At 33.5% G+C, this 23,368-nt stretch overlaps 2 protein-coding genes across 2 annotated transcripts; one reads left to right on the top strand and one right to left on the bottom strand.

The window, feature by feature from the left end:
• The first annotated feature begins 7,059 nt into the window (after positions 1-7,059).
• Positions 7,060-12,870, top strand: LOC104248077 (SH3 domain-containing protein 2). The gene is made up of 10 exons (XM_009804267.2): positions 7,060-7,304; positions 8,595-8,711; positions 9,401-9,470; positions 9,575-9,726; positions 11,142-11,243; positions 11,419-11,619; positions 11,718-11,780; positions 11,881-12,036; positions 12,124-12,198; positions 12,464-12,870. Exons 1-10 carry the CDS (start codon positions 7,245-7,247, stop codon positions 12,578-12,580), a joined length of 1,113 nt encoding a protein of 370 aa, XP_009802569.1. The 5' UTR covers positions 7,060-7,244; the 3' UTR covers positions 12,581-12,870.
• A 1,050-nt stretch (positions 12,871-13,920) lies between these two features.
• Positions 13,921-22,637, bottom strand: LOC104248076 (squalene synthase). Its single transcript, XM_009804266.2, has 15 exons — positions 22,488-22,637; positions 22,074-22,282; positions 21,722-21,764; positions 21,140-21,229; positions 19,326-19,401; positions 18,881-18,950; positions 18,171-18,314; positions 17,969-18,073; positions 17,650-17,796; positions 16,920-16,995; positions 16,223-16,311; positions 15,532-15,623; positions 15,413-15,458; positions 15,255-15,324; positions 13,921-14,192 (listed from the first exon to the last, which is right to left on the bottom strand). Exons 2-14 carry the CDS (start codon positions 22,266-22,268, stop codon positions 15,262-15,264), a joined length of 1,236 nt encoding a protein of 411 aa, XP_009802568.1. The 5' UTR covers positions 22,269-22,282; positions 22,488-22,637; the 3' UTR covers positions 13,921-14,192; positions 15,255-15,261.
• Positions 22,638-23,368: the final 731 nt, after the last annotated feature.

Genomic DNA, 23,368 nt, shown 5'->3' with positions numbered 1-23,368 from the left:
GTAATTATAATTGCTAGTCAAAAGTCTACCTCAAACTAGCACGATTGGAAACGACAAAGTTGGGCCTGCATGTTACGTCCTTTCCCCGCCAATTAAATGCCAGCCATGTAATATTTGTTATCTTTTCCTTCTTTTTCTTGTTAAAATACTTTTCACCTATCGAATTTTGCAAAATACTTTTAAAATTTGAACTTTTATTAATTGCTTGTTTTTGGCATAATCCTATACTCCAACACTTTATGAAAATTACTTGTTCAGGTTGCAGCATTTTTACCATCAATTAAATAGAGTTACTTTAACACTTTGCAAAATCGAACGAACTTCAGTTTATAGAAATTATTTTAATTTATTATCCTTCAAGACCAAGATAAAATCTGAAATCAATCGGAGGCGGAGCTAGGATTTCAAGTTTTTGAGTTCAGAATTCTGATCATAAAAGTTACTGGGTTCTAAATTAATAATTTATACATATTTAATGAATTTTATAAGATAAATACAGAGTTCGAATTAAGGTTACTGGGTTCGACCGAACCCGCTGCCAGCATTCTACCTCCGCCCCTGAAATCAACCTATTTTTTTATTTTCTATTTTGCAGTAAATTTTAGGAAAAATGACATTGTATAGTCGCAGTATGTTATATACAAAAATTATACAAATTTTATATACTTTTTTGGTTACCGGATGTAAATAAATTCTAGCGCGGGCTAAAAGTGATTATACCCCTATATTTTAACGCACGTGGTAAAATTAAACACATTTTATTTTTAATTTAGAAATTAATTGTTAAAATATATTAAAAAAATAAAAACTACAAATGAACATCGCATTAGTCAGAGTATATGATTGATCACGGAAACTTATCGAGCCATAAATCACGTGAGCTGATAGTGTTCTTTTACGTACTGATTAAAAAAAAAAATATTTTCTGCATAAAGAGTGATAGTATCTATTTATATTTTCTGATTATTTTCTTATCATAGCACCATCCTGCTGTAGACCAACTATGTTGACGTTGTTCATCGTAAATCTACTATTTTTTGACGTAAATTGTTCCAAATTATCACCAAACATAGTTTGACTAGTCACTTCTCCACAATTAGATGAATAACAGCTGGCCAAGTTTCTGCAATATACTATTCTCAGTAGATACGCATATAAAAAAAAAATATTTGAGTGTTGGGCTGGGGATCTATGTCTATCTGTAACAGAAAAATTAATAATATATAATTACTCGCTATAGAAGATCCTACACTTAATCGAGCATATAAATTATAAGCAGTGGACGGACCTAGTTTTTCCATTAAAATAATTTTTAAATATAAAGAAATAATTAAACACACAAAGAGCTCTTGGGTTGTATTAAAAAAAAAGAGAATATATATATATATATATATATATATATATATAATGTAGGGGTATTAATTTGAGCTCACGTCCTTTTGACCCGCCCACTTGTTAAACTCAATCTATCTTCACTCGACCCATTTTAGGCTTTCAGCCCATTTAAAGTTGGGCTGATTTTTAGGCCGAATGGATCTAAAAATAATTTTCCTAAAATAACTTTAAAATAATATTTTTTTTGTTTGATATGATATATATATATATATATATATATATGACCATGACAAAAGAAAAAAGTCTTATTTGTTAATTAAACAATTCATAACAAAACAATACAAATTAATTAAAGCTTGTTAAGAGTTAGACGGGTTGGGCTATGTCCCAAATTAGGTTAAATATTCCAAAAGCGAGTATAGATGCAAATGTTCCGGTCATTGGCCCGCTAATTTATTGACTCATCCTTTTTTGACTCGCCCAAAATCAATTCAATCTGTCCATTTGAGACAAGTGGATACTCCCATCACCTTAGGTTAACAAAATTTTGATTTGACTGCCGTCTCATTGGTTCTGGTAATTTGCAACTTTAATGAATTTGTTTTTTGGGAAATTTTTAAAAAGTCAGGTACTTGTGTGCAAAATTCGAAACAATGAAATTCCAAATGATATTTGAACTTCGAAATATTCGGTATTGGGAGAAAAGAAAATGATTTTAGGTTGATATACATCGTACTCATCTAAGTTAGGGATAATCGTTCTTGAAATAGTACTAGAAGGTCTAGCTAGTGTAATATGGCTGCATATATATATGAGGAAAATTTTGACTTCAACTAGCACAAAAGAGTCTCGAAAGAAAAAGAAAAGGGATTTTTTTTTATAAAAATAATCGAATTCATAATTTATTTTTCCTAATTATTATATATAAATTATATACTCCACTAAAACACATGTTTTACATAAATTATACATATACTCTATATGTGCAAGTTATTTTTAGTTTAAGCGGTTGAGTAAGTAACTATTTAGGTTAATTCAAACACTAAAGAGTCTCAAAAAGCAATCAGTCGCAAGTCAACTAATATAATAAAATAAAACTCAAAAGAGCGATGGTGGAACTGTAGCGAAGCCATTTGATGAGAATATTCAAGATTTAGCAAGCGTTTGGACATAAATTTGATTGAAATTTGAAAAAAATAATTTTTGAAGTTGTGTTTGAAAATTGTTTTTAGAAGTTTTATGAGTGAAATAAAAAAAAAAAAAACTTTCCGAAACCACTATGTTTTAGTGGTTATTAATTAGTTGTAGCTACCATTTACTATATTACTTTCTATAGCTATGTTTTCAAATTTTTTAGAGTGTATTTGATATATTTAAGCTACTGTATTCATGAATACAATAGCATTTCTAGGCGTGAAACAAAGGATTACAGCTAGACAGATTTTTGTATTCGAGTGTATTCACGGTGTAAAATAGGGGATTACACTGTTTTTAAACGGAAAGTGAATCAATTAAAATATACTCCTAATATAACTCAATTATACCGCGCAAATTTTGTATTTACATTTATAAAAAAGATTCTCAACCAAAAAATACCCCAAAAATATAACAATCTTCAGATAAATTATATAATACATCTGAATACATAAATTATATTAATTAAAAAAATATATGAATACATTCATGGAATATAGCGAGATAGTGAATACAATAAAATACATAAAATACAGTGGGATACATTGAAATACAATGGGGAAAAAAGACAATGAATATAATGAAATACATAGAATAAAGCGAGATACATTGAAATACAATGAAAAAAAGGTAACAGACTCTTCAAGTTGCTCAGCCTCAAACTCTGTCGTCTTTGTTCAAGAATAATCATAATGTCGTCTCGTTTAGAGCGTCCAAAGAGCACAATCACAGAATCACACATGATCTATATTGTCGGCGATGAGCTTGATGAGGGAGAACAGATAGATGGAGATACCGGGGCTTCCAGGTAGAGCTATTTGCAGATAAGTTTGAAAACAACTCAGAGTTGGTCTCAGAACCAACATTATTTGATAAAACATGTCTTCAGAAACTTCTCGAAAACTTTCCTTTTGAAACTATTATCAAACTTAATTCCATTCAAATGGGTTTTTGGAGAAATTCTTGAAATTGTGCTTAGGTTAGCTTTCTGGGAAGAAGAATGAAGGAAGAAATATGAGATTGACTTATTTTCTCCTTACAGCAATAAGCAGATCAGAGTAAAGCGCAAAATATTAGGTAGTTTCGAAGGAGGCGGTGAAGATGTGTAACTGAAAGAGGAAAGAGAAAGGAGGAGAGAGGGAAGCGAGAGGAGGAGAAAAAAATAATACATAGCGTATTTAATAGCTTAAAGGTAGAAAGTGGCCATAAATAGATATTTTGCTATAAAATTTAAAAGATAGCTATAAGAGATAATTTTTTAAAAGGGTATTTATTTAAAATAAATAAGGTGTTAACCTTTGCTATAGGAGGTAAAAATTCCTAAAAAGAATTCACCAAAAACGAGCTCAAAATAATTTTTGATACTTGAAAAAAAAAATCAGTTTTTATTTTTATTTTTATTTTAAATTGACCAAATTCCATAAACAAATAATATATATATATATATATATATATATATATATATATATTGTAACGAGTAATTTGTATAAGCCCATAAGCCCATCTGTCCTCTCAATGAAAATGTGAAAGAGATCTTTATACGAATAGTCGGTCATATTTATTATTTATTTTTCCTAGCCATCTATACACATTATACATAGACTATACATATTTATACTTATATGATGAACGAATAATGCATATATTATATCTTGCATGCTATTTTTAGTTTAAGCAATTGGGTGAACGGTTTAATTCTTCAATGTGTGGAAGCGGGAGATGGCTGCTTGTGTAATTATAACGCGGCCCATTTTATAACATGTCAAATCTGCCCAAGTTTTGGGGTTAGTTGGGTAGGGAATAAATTCCTTTCAAGAATCTGGCAAATTAATGCTACATAGCTTCCTTTTATTGATCCATAAAAAACTTTATGTACTACCATTGATCCGTGTTTGACCACTTTCTCTCTTTGTGAAGAAAAGAAAAGTTTGTTTTGAATTTGATTTTGTAATTAAACAAGTTATAAGAAAGAAAGACACAAAAGAATGAAAAACGAGTAATTTTCAGAAATGACTATTGTTTAGTGGCTATTAACTTCTTATAGCTACCATATACATAATTACTTTCCGTAGCTACCTTTCAGTTGCTATAGTAATGTATTCGATGTATTCAAGCTACTGTATTCATGAATACAGTAGCAAAAATCGGCTAAAAAATCGGCAATCCAGCTGTCAGCCACTATATTCACATGTATTCATACCATGTCTTCATGAATACAATGTAATAATAGGTCTCTCAAGTTGTTTAATAAAGAAAATCTGCTAATTTAACGAGATACACTCCTAATATAACTCACCTAAATCAATTATAACACACAACATTATCAATCTAATTAATGAGAAGATTTATCAGATGCTAAACACCAAAAAAACATAACATTCTTTAGAGTTTCAGTCCCTTTTTTTTTTTTGTGATACAGTTCGTTTTTTTTTTTTTTTTGACATTGTTCGAAGTTCTCCTCGGAATTGATAAAACTATCCATGGAAATATTTTGAATTCGATTTTCTGTATATGAATACATCATGTATTTATGCTGGATACAACCTATAATAGTAACCTACTGCCTACATATTTCATAATAAACCTAGTGCTTGTATTTTGTTGTATCTAACAATTGTGTTCAATGTATTCAAGTTTATATTTGTATTCACAATATTTTATTTATTCCTAATACATGGTATTACTGCTTTATTGAATATATTTCGTTGGTTGTATTCATTGATTTTCTATTTGTATCGAGAGTATTTTACTGTATTTCACTGTATTGTTATTTTACATACATATGGATACAATTAGGTTTAAAATACAGATGAATACAATTAAATTGAATGCATAACTAATTAATGAATAACATCAAAATGATAGAGCTAACAATGTATTTAAAAATGTTATTGTAAAAACTCTCAAGTACATATAAATACATCTAAATACAACATCCAAAAACCAATGTATAAAATAAAAATCAGTGTATGCCTTATCGAATATATAAAAATACATCTAAATACAAGAAGAAAAAACCACTGTAGAAACTAAAAATCAATGTATGCGAATTCGAATACATATTAATACATCTACAATTATTGTCATTATGTATTTTATTCTCCTTTCGGCTTCAATGGTTGCTGCTGAACCAAAGAAATCATGAATAGAAGGGAAAAAATTTGTGTCGACAATTTATGACTTGAACAATTTCATAGTTCTCGACAGAATCAAGAAATCATGAATTAGAAGGGTAAAAATTTGGTGTCATGCCTCCACGTTCTGTGGAATTGGGAAAGAACAATTTTGAAAAGGATGTTAAGAAAACTTACAAGAAATCATGGAAAAGCTCACTATTTTCATGGCTGAAGAGTAGTGATTATCATGAAAATCATGAAAAAGCTCATCATTTGTCGGAAGAAACCAGTTTCCTGGTTCATATAAGAAGGAATAAGAGAGAGATCGTGGAGAAAGAAATAAGATACTATGCGTGATTTTGGGAGAGAATAAATTGAAAGAATGAGAGAGAAAAATATTAGACAGATATTTAATGGTTTAATAGTAGGAAGTGACCATAAATACATATTTTGCTATAATAACTAAAAGGTAGCTATAGAAAATAATATTTAAAAGAATTTTTATTTATAATAAATAGGGTGTAAAGTTTTGCTATGAAAGGTAAAATTTTCATGAAAAAAATTACGTTGAGTTAGACGGATCGGTTTATAATGCATTTGACAACTCAAATGGACCAGATTAGACAAGTTTTGGGCTAATTGTGTCATAGTTGATTTATGAGGAAACTATACTGTTTAGACGCTCTAAAAAAATGATCGACAAAATATATATTTTATATATATTAATGTATACTATATATATTTTATACATAATTAATGTATAATTTATATATATTGGCTAATAAATATAATTATATTTGGCCAACTTACTAAATATGTAACTTGCCCTAAATTTATTGTCCCAACCCGATTTAACTTGCCCATATTTAACACCCTACCATCAATATTTTGATTACTTCTTTAGGTAATGAGCTTAGGCAAAGACCTATCAAACATGCTTACAGCAAATATTATCACCTAGTGCTAGTAGCATTATGGCCAACTGTTTCATGTCAAGTTCGTTAAATAATAAAACAATTTTTTGAGTGAAACTATTCCACCCATTTCAATTTATGCAATTTTATTTCTTTTTTGGTCAGTTCAATTTTTTTATTTTTTTTAAAAATAATTTAATTTAAACTTTTCATTTTACAATAAACAATAACCTTTTATAGCTACACAAAATATTATGACATGTTTAAAATCATAAGCTTCAAAAGTCTTGTAAATACACAAATATTATTCATGAATCATGTTTAACACCACATATTTTAAAATTATTATTTCCTTTTTTAATTTCATAACCAAAAGTTAGAGTATTAGTTTAAGGGTTTAAGCAGTATTGTAGGAGCAATTTCTTTTTTCCTCATTTTATTTTAAAAGAAAAGCAAGAAGGGGCAACATGTTAAATTTCAAAACCTCAGGGTGAAATAGTACAATTTACAGAACTGCTCAAAGACATATTTCCCTATTTTCCAAAACAACCCCAATTCGAATTCTCCCATTTCGAAAATTGCCTGTCCGAAGATTCAATCACGCTCCGGCGAATCGAGACCTAATCGCAGAAATCTCAAATCTCTCTGAAATTGCTATAGATTTTGAAGGTCATTTGGTTCGTCAATGGAAGCGATCAGAAAGCAAGCCACGAGGCTCAGAGAACAGGTCGCTCGCCAACAGCAAGTACGATCCGTTCCCTCTTTCTACATATTAGCATTTTTTACTACGTAACTTATAAATTAATCCTCTATAAGCTAATTCAAATCAATATTTACGTTGTAATTGTTCGTTGATTAAATTGATCCATTTGAATCGTGTGTTTTCTCGCTTTTTATAGCTCAGTGCAATTATAGGTTGATTCATATCTGATTTGCTGTATTTTTCAATTGATTTTTATTTTTTATTTTGATGAAGTGTATTTTGATTTTTTTCACGTGCTAGACTTATTTAGAGTCACCTTTACAATAGGGCCACATCCTAGTAACGCTCAAATTTACTAAATTTTGTTAATTATATCCTATTATGGAAATTATTGGTAGTAATATTTTTAAGTCGTTTTCATGTTTTCTTAGAATTGTTCATAGTCAATATTGCAATGTGTACTAAATTCCCTGGTTTTGAGTGATTATGGTTTTTGTTAGGTTGACAAGCTAGGAGTTTTCGGGTGATTTGATGGAATAAACTCACTATATATGAAGATGAGAATGCGTTGTTTTGTTCTGAAATGCCTACATTGTGAAATCCTTATGACTTGCCTTAGTCTCTCTTCAGTTAGTAGAGCACTTTTACTATCTTTTATTCTGTATTTTGAAATATTAGATACTGAAAATCTTGAACGTGATGATCTTCTTACGGCCATCATTATACTCTATAATTAACCATGGTGTTTATGCTAAAGAAGTCCTTTCTTATATCGTAGTTGGGGCGCGTGGTACTTAGATTCCTCTAAACAATCTTGCAACAAGCTTCTGATTGCTATTTAGTTTATTTTAAAGTGATGTTTCTCATCCAAATATTGCAAAATATTGTAAATTGAGTCATATTTTCTAGTTCTGTAGTTATAGCCTAGTAATTGATAGTTGACTAGAATGTGACACTGCCACCTAAGTTAAGGGGTGATGTGTTTTCGGAGGTCAATTAGTTCCTATAAGAATGGGTTCAAAGCTTTGTACTCATAATTTATGTTAATATCTATTTTGTGGCCCACAATTTCCTTTGCAATATTTATCGGTGCCTCTATCAAGCTCCATTTATAAATCTTGTACAAGGTTATCATGTCCAGTTTTAGCTTCGCCTCATGATTTGTGGCTCCAATTCATCCATCTCTGGCCGCAAATCTGTGGTTTTTAGGCTTTTTTTTGGATGAATAGTTCTCTGGTATTTAGTTTCTGCAACTGATCAAATTGCTGTTATTGGAAGTACTTAATATATTTTTTTCGACTACTTAATAGTTTCTCACTTCTCTCTTTTCAGGCTGTCCTCAAGCAGTTTGGGGCAGGGGGATATGGTTCAGATCTTGTGACTGATGAAGCCGAACTCCAGCAGCATCATAAGCTCGAAAAGCTTTACATATCCACTCGTGCTGCAAAGGTTTCTCGTTTTGTCAGCTGATAGTTTTCCTTTTCCCTGATTTTGTAGGAGGCCTTTGTATTGAATTTAAGAAGTTGAGTCTTACTTGCATATTAGTTAATATAATCTCTTACACCAGTCAAAGATTTTATTCTTCTACTGCATGGTATACCTGTTTGAATGTGGTTTTACATAATCAGAGTTTTAAATATTTCTCATTTTTAGATTCTTTCTATAAATGAACTAAGCCACATACTTGTAGCGCTTCAATTACATTACTATGGATCAATCATTCAGTCAACTTCTTGATTCAAAATGAGTTGGGGTTGGTTATATAAATCCTCTATATCCATTTATCACCTAATCAAAGTCCATTTCATTCTGTAAATTCTAAAGAATTTGCTCCTTTAGTCAAAGAAAAAAAACGAATTTGCTCTTTTAGGTAAACTGGATTATTTCTGAAGCTCACACTTACACTTACAATGCTAACTAGTTGTAACCCAACTAGTTGTTATTCCTATATAAATTGCTTCTTTCCATTGTCTTTTATCCTTAGCTAAGTTGGCATTGACTCCTAAAGAGTCCCATAACTTTGAACTTTTGAGCTTATTCTATTGTCAAGATTTTATTGTTTCTCCTTTCCAACTGGAGATACATATACAGAAACATTGAGCTATCGCCTCAAAAACATTTGATCTTTTGAAATGCAGCATTTTCAAAGGGATATTGTTCGTGGTGTTGAAGGTTATATTGTTACTGGGTCTAAACAAGTTGAAATAGGTCATTTTCTGACTTCTTCCACATTGATGATTGTTCTTTTAGGTAAAAAAAAACAAAAAAACTTATCTTCGATATCTGTTGACAAATATGAGCTTCTCCTACAGGAACTAAACTGTCAGAAGATAGCAGGAAATATGGTGCTGAAAATACATGTACAAGTGGTACTACATTGTCAAAAGCTGCATTAGGTTTTTCACGTGCTCGTGCTCAGATGGAGAAGGAGCGGGGAAATCTGTTGAAAGCCCTTGGAACGCAGGTTAATGAAATAATCTCGACTTTATAACCTTCTCAATTGTATTTGATGTCACACTCTGGAACAAGTAGGTCTATCTAATTGTTGTATTGGATGCATATTCTTTGTTGTTTATATTTGGTATTAGGCTGAAACTTAAATGAAGTGGCTCCAAAAGTACTCTGTACTTGTAAGCTTCTTTTGTCTTGTGGGACCTTTCTATGCCTTGTGGAGGCATATGTTTCTTTTCTGATGTGTTTCTTCTAATCCAATCATCAAATAAGGCAGAGAAGCATTTTGGATCACTATTTACCGTACTGCACAACCTTTGTTACTGTTGGAGAAACATTTTTTCTGCTAAGCCATCTATTGTTTTGGCCATGGTGTTATGTTTCAGGGGAAATATAGTGGTAGTTTTCTATAAAATGTTTTATATATTGTGAGAATTTATCGTAATTTGACAAGTTTTATGCTACTGGAAACTCATGCTAGAATTTCTTTCTTTTTCCTAAAAGAAAATGTCAGCTTCTGAAAATATGCAAAGCACTCTTTGTCAAAGATAATGAACAAAGGACTAGTGGAAAAAATATATTCCTCATTACTAACAAAGCCTGAGATGTCTTATTTAGTTCATCTGTTTGTCACGTGCTATCTCTTTTAGTCTTCTATGAACCTGGGACGTGTTAAAGATTTGTTCTGGGTAAATTAAGCCTCATCAACAACAACAACAACAACAAACCCAGTTTGATCCCAACATGTGGGGTCTGGGGAGGGTAGTCTGTACGCAGACCTTACCCCTACTTAATGCAGGTAGAGAGGCTGTTTCCAATAGACCCTCAGCTCAAGAAGGGCAAGAAGAGGAAGAGGGAAGCAAGGAAGGAAGAAAGATGGAAGAGAAAAAGGGGAGATAAAGGAAAATTAAGCCTCATCACAGTAAAGTAATTCAAGCGGAATGCTGAAGGTTCCTGCTATTGACCACGGTGATAAAGAGAACTTGTTAGTAGTGCAAGTACCTAGATATCAGAATTTTGGGGCCTTGGTCGTACTTGAAGTTCATTTGGGCAACTCAAAGAAAGGGGTTGGATTGAGGCCATTAGATCAAAGATGAGGTGGAGTTATATGTATCCTTCTAGATAACAATGTTCTTAAGGGTTCAAAATCATGCTGCTTCAATCAATTAATGGTTTTGGTTCCCTATTTTCTATTTGTCTCGGCCAAGATTTGAATATTTGATGAGCTCTAGAAGATGTAATTCTTTTAGAACTGAGACTATTTACTTAATTAGAACTGAAACTATTTACTTAAGTTGAAGTCCATAAACAGACTTCATCTTGGTCTAACCATTTAGGAATTATGTGTGAGGACACTCCAATTGTTCTATGTCCAGTATGTCAATCTGTTTCAAGCCATCTACTTGACTATTGATATTTCCTTTCCAGGTCGCTGAACCATTAAGGGCCATGGTGATGGGAGCTCCATTGGAAGATGCTCGACATCTAGCTCAAAGATATGATAGAATGCGACAAGAGGCAGAAGCTCAGGTATTTAGTTGCTTCTGTTTTAAATTGTAAGGCAGACTTTAAATCAAGTAATGTGGTTTCTTTCACATAATGTGTTCATGGTGTTGTCTTAAGTTGCTTTGATGATAATAAAAATTTTGGATCAGTTAATTGCACTTGCCAGATGCCAGTTCTCTTTTCTGACTAACTTAGATAGGCTGTTGAAGTATCCAGACGACAAGCTAAACTGAGAGAAGGAACAGGTCATCCTGACATGGCATATAAACTGGAAGCAGCCGAAGCAAAGCTACAAGACTTGAAGTCAAATATGAATACATTGGGAAAAGAAGCTTCAGCAGCTATGGCTGCTGTTGAAGCTCAGCAGCAAAGACTGACACTCCAACGATTGATTGCCATGGTAACCATCCTCCTAGAGCTGTGGAATAGAGTGCTTTTAAAAGGTACCACATAAGTAAAATTTGATTATTTTAAATGTCATTTCATTCTTGTGATTAGGTTGAATCAGAACGATCATACCATCAGAGAATCCTTCAGATTCTTGATCAGCTAGAAGCTGAGGTATGTGTGATTTATTTTAGAAAATCCTGAATATGATGGACTCCCACTGATTTTTCCACCATATTTGAGAATCTAAGGGTAATTTGTTTTTATGATTTAGATGTTATCAGAGCGCCAGCGTATTGAAGCAGCTCCTGCTCCTGCTCCTAGTGTGGATACTATGCCTCCACCTCCCTCATATGAAGAGGTAAACGGTGTCTCTACTTCACCCGTACAAAATGGATCAACTGATAGTATGGGTTACTTCCTCGGAGAAGTGAGTATTTTGAACTTCCAAGTAAATTGAATAGATTTAGTCCAGTGATGACTGCTCAATTGCTTTGCTTCTTTCTGGGTTGGTCAGGTCATGTACCCATATCAAGCTGAATCCGATGTGGAGCTTAATTTATCTGTTGGAGAATATGTTGTTATTCGCAAGGTTTGTTAGTTTATTTTGCTCTAGTGGATTCACTTCTGCATGTTGGTGTCATGTTTTCTGATATTACTCATCTGAACTTGAGAAATGACAAACAAAAGGATAGTATGGTGCATTTAGTAATACATCCTGGAAGCTTTTGGTTCCAGTGGTATACTGTTTTTTGTTTGAGTTCTGCCCATCAACTGCGCCAGTGGATACTTTTCAAATGGTTGATTATCCAATTGTTTTCTAGATAACTAACAATGTGTTTCGTTGGTGTTTTCAGGTTTCTAACAATGGTTGGGCTGAAGGTGAATGCAAAGGCAGAGCAGGGTGGTTTCCTTTCGGTTACATTGAAAGAAGGGAACGTGTCCTTGCAAGGAAAGTGGCCGAGGTTTTCTGAAATTTAGGGATTTCTTTTATTATGAAGGAGCCGTCGGATTTCTGTATCTTCTGCTGCTTATATCATCTGCTGCTTGCAATCGTTTCTGCCTCTTGTAATATTCTCTATATTGTCCCCTTAAATACTTGTTATAGGGGTCTTTTTTTCCTTTCCTTTTTTGATCGTTTATTCCATTCGTGGGTAACCTTTTATATATTTCCCCCCTTTTAAGGACTTAGATGTGATTGTTGTATGTTGCAATTTGTTGTGATTAATTTTGTAGCAATGGCTACCCTAGTACATTTTTATAACTTGTTTTCCCTTTTTGGGTCTCAGAGAATGTGAACAAATAATATGTTTTGCCTTCAGCAGATAAGGAATAGTAACACTTTGAAAACACTGTAGAATTCCATATTAAAACATTTCCAACTACAAAGACTGGCTGCTAGGAGGTTTTCTGCGCTTAAATAAAGTGAATACGACAATTAAAAAGAACATATGAAAAAGCTTTGGTCCTCTTGAATGTAGCCAGGTTGGTATATACCAAAATATGTGCGACGGCTCTAATCTATAAGTCTACTGGAAACCATGATCAACTCCTCTTACTAGGAAAAGACTGTACAAAGGAGTGATGGGCAGGAAAAGACTGTAAAGAACAACAAGAACCTACTGATGATTTTGAAAGTTGCGGTGGATACGACCATATTCAATTCACTTCCGATTAGAACGTGAAAATTGCCATGGGCAGATGATAACTAGCGGCAGAGCCAGAATTGTAATAAGGGAGTCAAAAAAGATGCTATACTAAAAGATTTATTTGTATAAGGGGAATTCAACAAGTTATATATACACAAAAATATTTTTTCTTACCTAGTTTTTTTTAGTTTTTACCTATAAACGAGGTACAATTTTCCAGCAAAGGAAATTCAATTGAACCCTTCATACAATTTTACCTACACACATAGCTCCCACACTGAATTGATAATATGAATGGAATGCAATTGAAGCCTTTCATACAATTTTACCTACATACATAGCTCCCCACTGAATTGATAATATGAATGTTCCAGGAGCGGTCCTGATTGTAATAAAAACCTGAAATGTTCTCTTCATATTTATGTTACGCCACAAGTAAAAATATTTTCCTTCGCGATAAAATATATGTAGGACTTGTGTGCTCTCAAGGAATGAAAAACTATTTCAGAGGTTGTCTTTGTTTGACATACTAGTCACCTTAAGATAAATGCGTAAAAAGGTTGTCACTTTTCATTTCATTTTGACGATCACCCCGAGATGAGCAAGGCATTTCACTTTCTGAAATATGGAATTTTAATACAATGGCTGTTATTTAAATACGTCAGTTTACCACAAAAATGAACAAACTATTATAAAAGACATGTTTATTACATCATGGTGACTCTACAACACTTGGAATTTGCTTTCGTAGCTTGCAAACAAGTACATACCCAACAAACCACCAAAAATAGGTTTTCGTAATTATCATGTCAGGTTAAAAGGTGCAACTATCACTTAATGAACATAGAATTACAAACATCAAAATTTGCACTAATCACATAATTGGCCAAGAGCTTGTGCTGTCTTCCTTGACCTGACTTCTTTTTTGTAACCCAAACTGCAAAGCAAGACAGAGCATAAACTTGGTTAATGATTTCCACGAAGAAGCTGAAAAGGCTACAATTTCCATGTATCTTTCTAGATTTTTAACACAGTTATCCTAAAATTGCAAAGTGATGCCATCGTTTGAACACAATGCACTAACTTTAAATCTAGGAAACAAACCTATTAAATCATCATTAATGACACTGTTGAAGTAAGTACGATCCTAATATAATATGATCTTCCAATTTTATTGTTCCGACATAATTGACAGTGCAACTCCTCCTTCGTGAACCTGTTCATATTGTCAATTCCAAGCTCGAATAAAGGAGGATAGTTGCGGTAAGCTGACAGCTAGCGTGAAACTAGTCAATAAGGAATTTCGTTGGGAATGTAAGCTGACAGGTAGCACGAAACTAATCAATAAGGAATTTCCTTGGGAATGTAATGGGTCCAAAGTTCAAACGGAGTTAAATGGACAGTGAGGATTCATACAACTTGGAGCTGAGGCAATTTTGATGTTATTGTTGTTCTTGACATACTCCTGACCCCACTTGTGGGATTTCACTGGGTTTTTTGTTGTTGTTGTTGTTGCTCTTGACATAGATTTGAACATTGGGGAAATATGACCTTACAATTCTATTGAAGTCCACAATGATTTGTTAAGGGAAACTTTTCACTTAGACTTGGAAATTTGTGATGACACAGGAATGACAATCTAAAGACAATAACTTGTAAATCACATTCAAGGTGAGGAGGAAAAATTTGTGTTTTTTGGGAAGTGAGGAGGATGTGTTCATATTCATTCAAAAAAAATATACAATACAGTCTGACATAGCATGTAACAGAGAGAGAGAGAGAGAGAGAGAGAGAGAGAGAGAGAGAGAGAGAGAGAGAGATCATGATTTGAAAAATTACCCTGCTTATTGTTTGAAGGCTAGGAAAAAAAAAATACTTCCTACATTGATCCACATGCTTATCAATAGAAAGTCGAAATAGAGGGTATATTTTTGAACCATGAGACATGCATCTATATAATTGGCATGCTACTCAAGTAAATCGTCATTCTGATACTTACATATCGTCTAAGATCGGTTTCCAGATAGCTGTGCAAGAATAATAGCCAGTATGATGAAAATGACAACAATCTGCAATAAATTTCAGAGATGAGAAAATATTAAATGCAGAAAGGCAAATTGTATCTAAAGCGTGAAACAGTTAGCTGTATAGACTTACCAGAACTGGACTGTAATTAGGCTCGCTCCTGATTATGTAGGATTTCCTGGTGATAGGTTCATGCATTAGTTGATACTCACAGCAATATGAAGATGAGAACAACTAGGATATGTACAAACCTTTTGTTCAAGGTTCCCGAATCTCTGCAAGTTTTCAGGATAGCTTCGAGCCTCTTCAGAGTTTTTGTTGCATTTGGATCATTATTATTAACCTAAAACAATAAAAGAGCAGCTTTGGTGGCATGTCTTTTCATCAAGAAAGGAAATTTTGACATAAAATAGGAACAAAGAGAAACAGATAGCAGACAGAGTGCATAACCCATATTATTAGCCATTAAGCAAAAGCTTCGCCAAATTATGTATCACCGGTTCAAATAATAGTTAGATGTATCAATTCAAAGGCTAAGAGGTATCAGTATTTTAATAGGAACATGTTACGCGTAAAGGTGTACTAATTTGTTCTATTTTTGTACTACACCTTTGTACATATGTGTGAGAGAGAGACTCCTGGATAACTATTTTGCAAAAAGTTAATCGGTATTTCTGGAAGAAAAGACAGGCATCTGTAGTAGGAACATGATTCAGAAACCCCATCACAATTTGTATGCACAAGGTTTCTCGTACCGTAATGCAAGGTCCATATTGACCAAATGAGCCACAAAAGTGCGCATATACTTATTCCAAGACAACACATGCATTGTTAACGTTAAACAAAAAGGACTGGGTAATCCTCAATTTGACCCAGCAACTTCAACACGAGTACATTATAACTGGGCAATTAGGCATGATTGGGAATAAATAAGTTCCATACCTTGGATTTCAGCATACAAGAAAAGTCAAAAAAAGCACCATATACATCTGCAATAGTCCTGGTCTGGTCAATGACCTTAGCAGTCAGACCTAGAAAGAAGAAACCAAAAGTTAATAATAATGACAGGTATCGTAGAAAAATTAAGAAGACAAGGATATAATGTGATGCTTAAAAACTGCTAGAATAATACTCAAGAAACACAATATCTACTTTAAATAAGTTCCATCAGCAAATGCAGTAGAACATATAGATGCATGAATAATACATGCTGTGGAGCGAGTTCTCAAAGAAATGATACAAAGACAAGAAAGGTAGAATATACAATAAGACAGTGTTAACGATAAAACCCAATCCATTACATGATAATAATAAGTCCTTTTTTTATAAGGTAATAAGATTTTATTAATGAAGGGCAAAAAACACCCGTATACAATGGAAAACCTTACAAAACGATGTGGTTTTCTACGAACAACACCCGACCTTCTATATATATAAAAACATTGTGGGTGCACCAAAAATAAATAAGGAATGAGAGGCTGTTTCGCAAGTACACAAAATCTCTCTCTACCCCATCATAATAACAAGTCCTATTGACAAAAGATGCGATTTATAAACAAATTGGCTGAATTTTACGGGGTCAGATTGCAATTGGATATGAAAGTCACAGGAAATGCATGTCGAGAATCATAGTTCTTACCACGTCTCATTTTTACCACTCCTCTGAAGACTTCAATGTTGTCGTAGCACATAGCTAATGTCCCAATTGCCATGACCTGGTACCATTAGATAATACAACAAGGCAAAAGCATGGTAAAGAAGTATGCTTAGCAAGTTACTGGTGCAACAATGCTTCTGGATGCTGTAAAAGGTAAATAACTGAAACAAATACTGTAGTGCAAATTTCTTCCTTCCCCAGCCTACAAGTCCATGAACAAATACTGGTGCAACAATGCTTCTGGATGCTGTAAAAGGTAAATAACTGAACAAATACTGTAATGCAAATTTCTTCCTTCCCCAGCCTACAAGTCCATGTTTAAAGAATTGTAGACTATTAGTCATTCACCACACTTAACTCTATGGTCAATTAAACAAGCATGAATAGAAATCATGGCAATAAGACAATACGAAGGTCCTTGATCTATAACTAGATTGAAATTAAATGATTTGACATAGAGTTTGCTTTAGCAAATTCGATACATTTTCTATTTCGATCTTTATCGACACTTTCCCAAACAGAGAACATAAAATTCCATAATAAGAAACACTTTGTGAAAAATTGAATAAATGGAAAGACCAAGAACTAGAGTTCCAAATAGTTAGAAAAGGAATCGTCAAGTGTGACAGAAGAAATGTCTTCAGGTAGGACGCGTTTAGCCTGAGATAAATTGAAAGGCTAGAGAGCCTAGAAAATAACCTAGAGGACATACCTGTGGAATAGCACAGAATCGAAAGATGGAAGGATCACGCAAAGCAGACATGTAAGTCAAACAATCTTCTACATGTGATAAAGCATTAGTGACCATGTCATTGAGACATTGCACTGCTTTGGCCGAGTTATCCTCGTACTTTAATTCCTGTGGGCAATAAACAGAGATGTCAATTAACCTATGAATGAAACCCATCTCTGAGCTTTGACTAAACAACTGCACTTGCTACAGTCCACTCAAGTTCATCCAATAACTATGACGGCAGGGAAAAAACGAGTTGAGAAACTCATACAAGACGAAGGAGATGAAGAGTTCAAACCTCAAGCTTGTTAACATATTTACTCCATATTTCACGGGGCCAGAACATACGGCACTTGGGTACTTCATTTATGTCTTCCAAATAATCTCTAATGATGTTTGTTTTCTGCAATATATAGCAAATATGTTAGTATTACTGCCCTCAACAAAGAAGAATCTCAAAGATGGACAGTTGTGCCTGCCACACATGTAAAGGTTTAAACCTGAAGAAATAAACCCATGGAGTTGGAGAGAGAATCTGAAGCCAGATCTTCTTTCCCAGAGGCATGGAACAGTTTTGACAATCCTAGCCCAACAAGCCCAGCTACATAGTGACAATATTCGTCATAATCATCGGTTGTTTCCACCTGCAGAGGTAGATTTGTTGAAATTGAAATACATGGAGGTTGAAGGAGCATTCTAGAAATGAAGCTTGCAGCAAAAAACTATTAAATCGTAAAGTAGCTACACATCAGGCGCGCTTAAAGGTTAAAGTTACCTTTCAAAAACCTAACAAGATTTTAGCGCTCATTAACCAAATTCCACGTACTTGTCTTCAATAGTGTTAATAGCCTTGTCTTACTTAACAAACAAAGACATAGATGATAATTCAACAAAGACGACAATAACCGTACGGGCTAACAACACTGGTGCAAAACATGTTCAACAAAATACAGGTGAAAAAGATACCAAATCTCAAATAGCAGAAATACTAGTAATACCACATCAATCACGATGTAGTGAAGCAGAGACCATGGTTTATACTTTTGAGTAGGTGGAATAATCCAATGGCTTGAAGATGAGGAATTGCATAAAAAGGGAAAACTTGAGAGATCAAGCAAATTCATACAAACAAAAAATGCAAACAAGTATAAGCTGCTTTTTGTGAGTATCAGATAATTTGATCCTGTTCTTTATGGTTCATCTTGCATACCTCCTTGCATATGAATTTTGCCATTCCTGCACCCATCCTCATGGTAATATCCTCAATTGCCTGCTGATAACTGCAAAATATAAGAACATAATCTTCATTATAGCCTACTAATACAATGGGACCCGGAGTTTGTACATTTTGAAATTCAGACTACAATCCCAGTTCACATTTTTTGTCGTATAAGTAGCATTTCTTTTTTTCAGATTTTGTAGGGTTGAAGAAGGCAGAGAAAGCTGCACCGCGCATAAGTAAATATTTCTGAATTCACATTAGGGACATATCACGTGGATCTACAGTTGAATTTGGATTTCTCCAAACCATGCAACAGAATTTAAATTCTGGAGGACCTACTGCTACATCATATTCAACAAATATGCTGATTGTAGCCTCTCAATTGAGCAAAATCTTAGTATCAGAAAAGCACACAAGCTGGGTAAGAACTCACTGTTTCCTAAGCTCCAGAAAAGCAGTTGAAACATGATGGAACTGGTCCATGAGAACCTTGTACTCCTTTGTACCACCTAACATGTTAAAAAATTGGGATTAGGAAATCAGTCTATAATAAAACAGCAATAACTACACCGCAGTCCCAAACAAGTTGGGGTCGGCTAACTGAATCCTCACTTCTCCATTAAGTTCAACTCATGTCATCATCACATTGAATAAAAAACAAGTGAAAACAAGTTAAATATATACAAAAATGATAGTAATAATAATATTAGAAGTTCTCTAACAAGTCAAATCCTATTCCCCATTAGTAGATATCACCCTAGACAGAATGTATTTGTAGGGAGGGCAACGCGCATGACACCGTGGGAGCAAGACACATAGAAGAAAAGAAAAGCCATTATTTAGGGTAAGAAACTGCAGTAAAAAGAAGTATAACAAATTTCAGAAGATTTCTAAGTTCTAACTTGCTCCCTTCCCCTTAGCATCCTATCACTGAGTCAGGTTGACCTCTTTGGCCAACATGTCATGACATTTTGAGTAGCAAATTAACAAAAGAGTCCATTGCAACCACTAGTAATGCAGAAATAGTTCCAGGGTTAGAACATAGTTTTCAAAGCTCAATTCTCCTATCTGTCATCCAACTATTTATACATTGAAAGAAATAAAATCAAGATAAGTTATTTACCCAGAGCAAGTGAAAAGTTGGACTACAGGACCCACCGAAATGCTTAGAACTAGTATACATTGTCTTATTCAGGTCAATATTTTAGTGTTGCCCAGTCCTTCGGGTGGGAAGGATCCTCCTTCATGTTCATACATGAACAGGCAGGTGTATAGCTAGCAATGCTACAATCGGCATACAGATGATGAGCGAGCAATTATAGGGTCTCAAGTTTTTTTTAAACCTAAAGTATGGATTTTTCTCAGAGAGGTAACAGGGTTTCAAGTATTATGACTTGTTTGGTGTTGTATGCCTAATGCCAGCAGTGCCTCTGCGTGGTACAGGTACTAATTAGAAAATTCAAGAGGAAACTATGGCCTTCTTCACAAAGTGTGGCGTGGGGGCCAATTTAGCCAACCTGAGAAGAAGGAAGTACATTATGGTCAGCTGGTGTAGTATGTGCAATAAGACAGGGGAGGGCATCAACCACATGCGTCACAGGAGTGGGCATTAATTTATGTGGTCTTCAAGATACAGTGGAATGTATTGTCAGTAGATGATTGAAGGTGTTTTTGAGAAATGGGAATCATGCAGGAAGAGGTTAAACACCATGGCTGGAGGTAATATAGATGTGTATTCGCTATGAGATTAACAATTAGCTAATCTCTCTCACACTGATTACAATAATAGTAAAAGATGAGGTTATAATGGGCTCTTGATTTTTTCCGTTAGGCAACTACCAGTGGCAGAGTATTTAGCAAGTAATCAAACAAAAGCAAGGATGCCAAAGTTACTTTCCCTTCTTGTCCATTTTCCTATATGACCTCAGTCAGGCACTATTCTGATGCATTATGTGCTTTCAACTATCAAATATGGTCCATATCTTGGATCATTAGCAACTTTCTGCATGTGGGCAGCCTCTAGTAGTAGTTTGACAGCAGAGCCAAAAGAGAAACATTTTTGGGTAGACATTGAAACATTGCATTGGTTTTATCCAACTTATTAAAAAAAAGTTTCATAGTGACCCTCCAAAAGTAGTTTTAAGTCTTTCCAATTTGGGATTCTTCAATTGCAAAAGCACAATCATTATAAGAGAAAAAGGATATTGAGAATTTAGGGAGATCGACAAGTTGAACTCAGAGACTTACATGAAAAATGCCATTCACGATCATAAACATGCTGATGAAAAGAGATCAGAATAGGTACTTTAACATCGGTGGGAATGCTGGTATCATCCTCTGTCCAGAATAAGAACATCCAAATATGAAAAAGAGAAAAATAAGTGTTACTCAAAAATATGACTGCAGCAACCCCTGAATCAACTAATATTACAAGGTAAAAACTACCTTATGAATGTCTAGAAAGAAATAGAAAACAACATATGATAACTCATACTAGTATTTCAGCAATATAAGTTAGTCAAAGCTCGTTTATAACCAAGAAGAGTTCCACAGAAAGCTGGTAGGCAGCTCAGAATTATCTAAAACGAAATATCAACTAGCAAGATAATTAGCATGGGTAGAATAACTTGCTCTTTTTTATTTCTTTTTTAATTAATGAGCAGTTGATGTTTTCACTAATCACTAAATAATTTTACCCTCTGACTATACTTAAATGCTAGTTTATCATGTTAGCTAATAGTAATACTACGAACAATCATCTGTTTTCTAAGGTCCATATCTCCTTATAATTACTAAACAAAATTTAGATAGATAGTAAACTGAGCTTACCAACAGTGTCAAGTGCTCGAAGAACCAAATAGAAAATGCACACCTGCAAAGTTCAATTAAAGTTAAAAATAAGAATAATAAAAATTAACCTTCAAAAATCAAAATATCAGCTATAGTATAATGTGCGAATCCAGAAAATTAAAACAAATCAACGGAATATATATATATAGTATATTAAAAATTTCAATCAATTCACAGAAGCAGGAAATCAAAAAAAAAAAAACTAAACAAAAATCCAATTTTCATGTATATAAACACGCACACACACAGAGGTTAGCCACACGCTTTAAATTCATCCAAATAGCAAGCGCTAGCGATTAAATGCCACCAAAAAAGAAGAGAAGAAACATACGGCGTCACGAAGCTCGACGGGAAGTTGTTGAATGACGAGAGCAAAGCTACGAGAAACCTTATGAAGCATTGAGTAACAGAAGCCCCAATGTGGAGACGGCGGGATCTGTTTCTCCGCGTGTCGAGCCGCTAGCTTCAACTTCACCAATGGATACAAATCCTCTGGATTCTTCAAAATCGCCCTCAAACTCCCCATTCTTATTCAGCCCTCTGTTCACAACAAAATTCAAATACTATTTTTGATCAATCTCCGATCCACAATGCAATCAAACACAAATACTTAAATACATACATATATATATATATATATATATATATATATATATATATATATATATATATATATATATATATATATATATATAGAGCAAATCGAGAAAAGGAAAATGAGAGAGATTCGAATTTATGTACGCACTTATTGGTATATGGGGGGTGTTTGTTTGGTAAGAGGAGAAAGCGTTAGCAAAATGGCTGTATTTGAAGAAGTCGTTGAATGATGAATCGCGTGGAAACGATGATACCTATGTCTGTTTCCAGTGGAATAATAAACATTTTAAAAAAGAAATGGAAAAATTAGTGTTTGGAATTCGGTAAATACGGACGTATCGGAAATATTGGTTAAATATATAAAGACTACAGCTTGAGAAATATTTTATCTGAAATATAAGACTCGTTTTTGACAACTTTAATCAAATGAGTTGTACTTTTATAACATTACACTGTTCCCTGAGAAGATGCCTATAATTATTTACCCATTATAGGCATGGGATTATAAAGACTAGGTCTTTTCGCTACAACCAAAAATATCATGGGATTAGTTATTCATCTTCTATATGAGATAATTAATTTCATCATTTTAGATGTCATTTGATTTGAAAATAAATTATCTTATAATTAATTACTACGGAATTAATTGTTTTATTTTTCAATGGGGATAGAAAAACACTACAATCACGAAATAACTAATATCAGAATTAGTTATACCAAGATTAATTATTTTTTATCCCTCATACCAAATGAGCCCTTATGAGTCGTTTGGTACAATGGGGGATAACTCATGGGGTGAAATATCACATTGGGATTAGTTATCTCTTTTATATGTGATAACTAGAGGTGACAACATGGTTATAAGAAAACAGTTATCCAGTCATATTATCCATTAGAAAATAGGTTGGATAATAAACTTTTTAAAAACGAATCGAATATGGATAAGAACCTTATTATCCACTTTGAAAATAGTTAACCAAATGGATAACTAATGTGTTTAACTTTTAATCATATTGAAGAAACCGTGGA

This window comes from Nicotiana sylvestris, chromosome 1 (genome assembly GCF_000393655.2).
Source record: "Nicotiana sylvestris chromosome 1, ASM39365v2, whole genome shotgun sequence".
NCBI lineage: Eukaryota > Viridiplantae > Streptophyta > Magnoliopsida > Solanales > Solanaceae > Nicotiana > Nicotiana sylvestris.
The sequence above is the reverse complement of the archived record's forward strand: the minus strand, read 5'-3'. Positions and strand labels throughout refer to the sequence as shown.

What these genes read in the sequence shown, in the direction of transcription:
- LOC104248077 (XM_009804267.2), top strand. Translation starts at nt 7,245, where the DNA reads ATGGAAGCGATCAGAAAGCAAGCCACGAGGCTCAGAGAACAGGTCGCT. An exon ending in AGGTCGCTCGCCAACAGCAA is followed by an intron (nt 7,305 to 8,594) that starts GTACGATCCGTT and finishes CTCTCTTTTCAG; the next exon opens with GCTGTCCTCAAGCAGTTTGG. An exon ending in TTGATCAGCTAGAAGCTGAG is followed by an intron (nt 11,781 to 11,880) that starts GTATGTGTGATT and finishes TTTATGATTTAG; the next exon opens with ATGTTATCAGAGCGCCAGCG.
- LOC104248076 (XM_009804266.2), bottom strand. Translation starts at nt 22,268, where the DNA reads ATGGGGAGTTTGAGGGCGATTTTGAAGAATCCAGAGGATTTGTATCCA. An exon ending in CAAAATTCATATGCAAGGAG is followed by an intron (nt 18,315 to 18,880) that starts GTATGCAAGATG and finishes CTACCTCTGCAG; the next exon opens with GTGGAAACAACCGATGATTA. An exon ending in GATTCTGTGCTATTCCACAG is followed by an intron (nt 16,996 to 17,649) that starts GTATGTCCTCTA and finishes TAATGGTACCAG; the next exon opens with GTCATGGCAATTGGGACATT.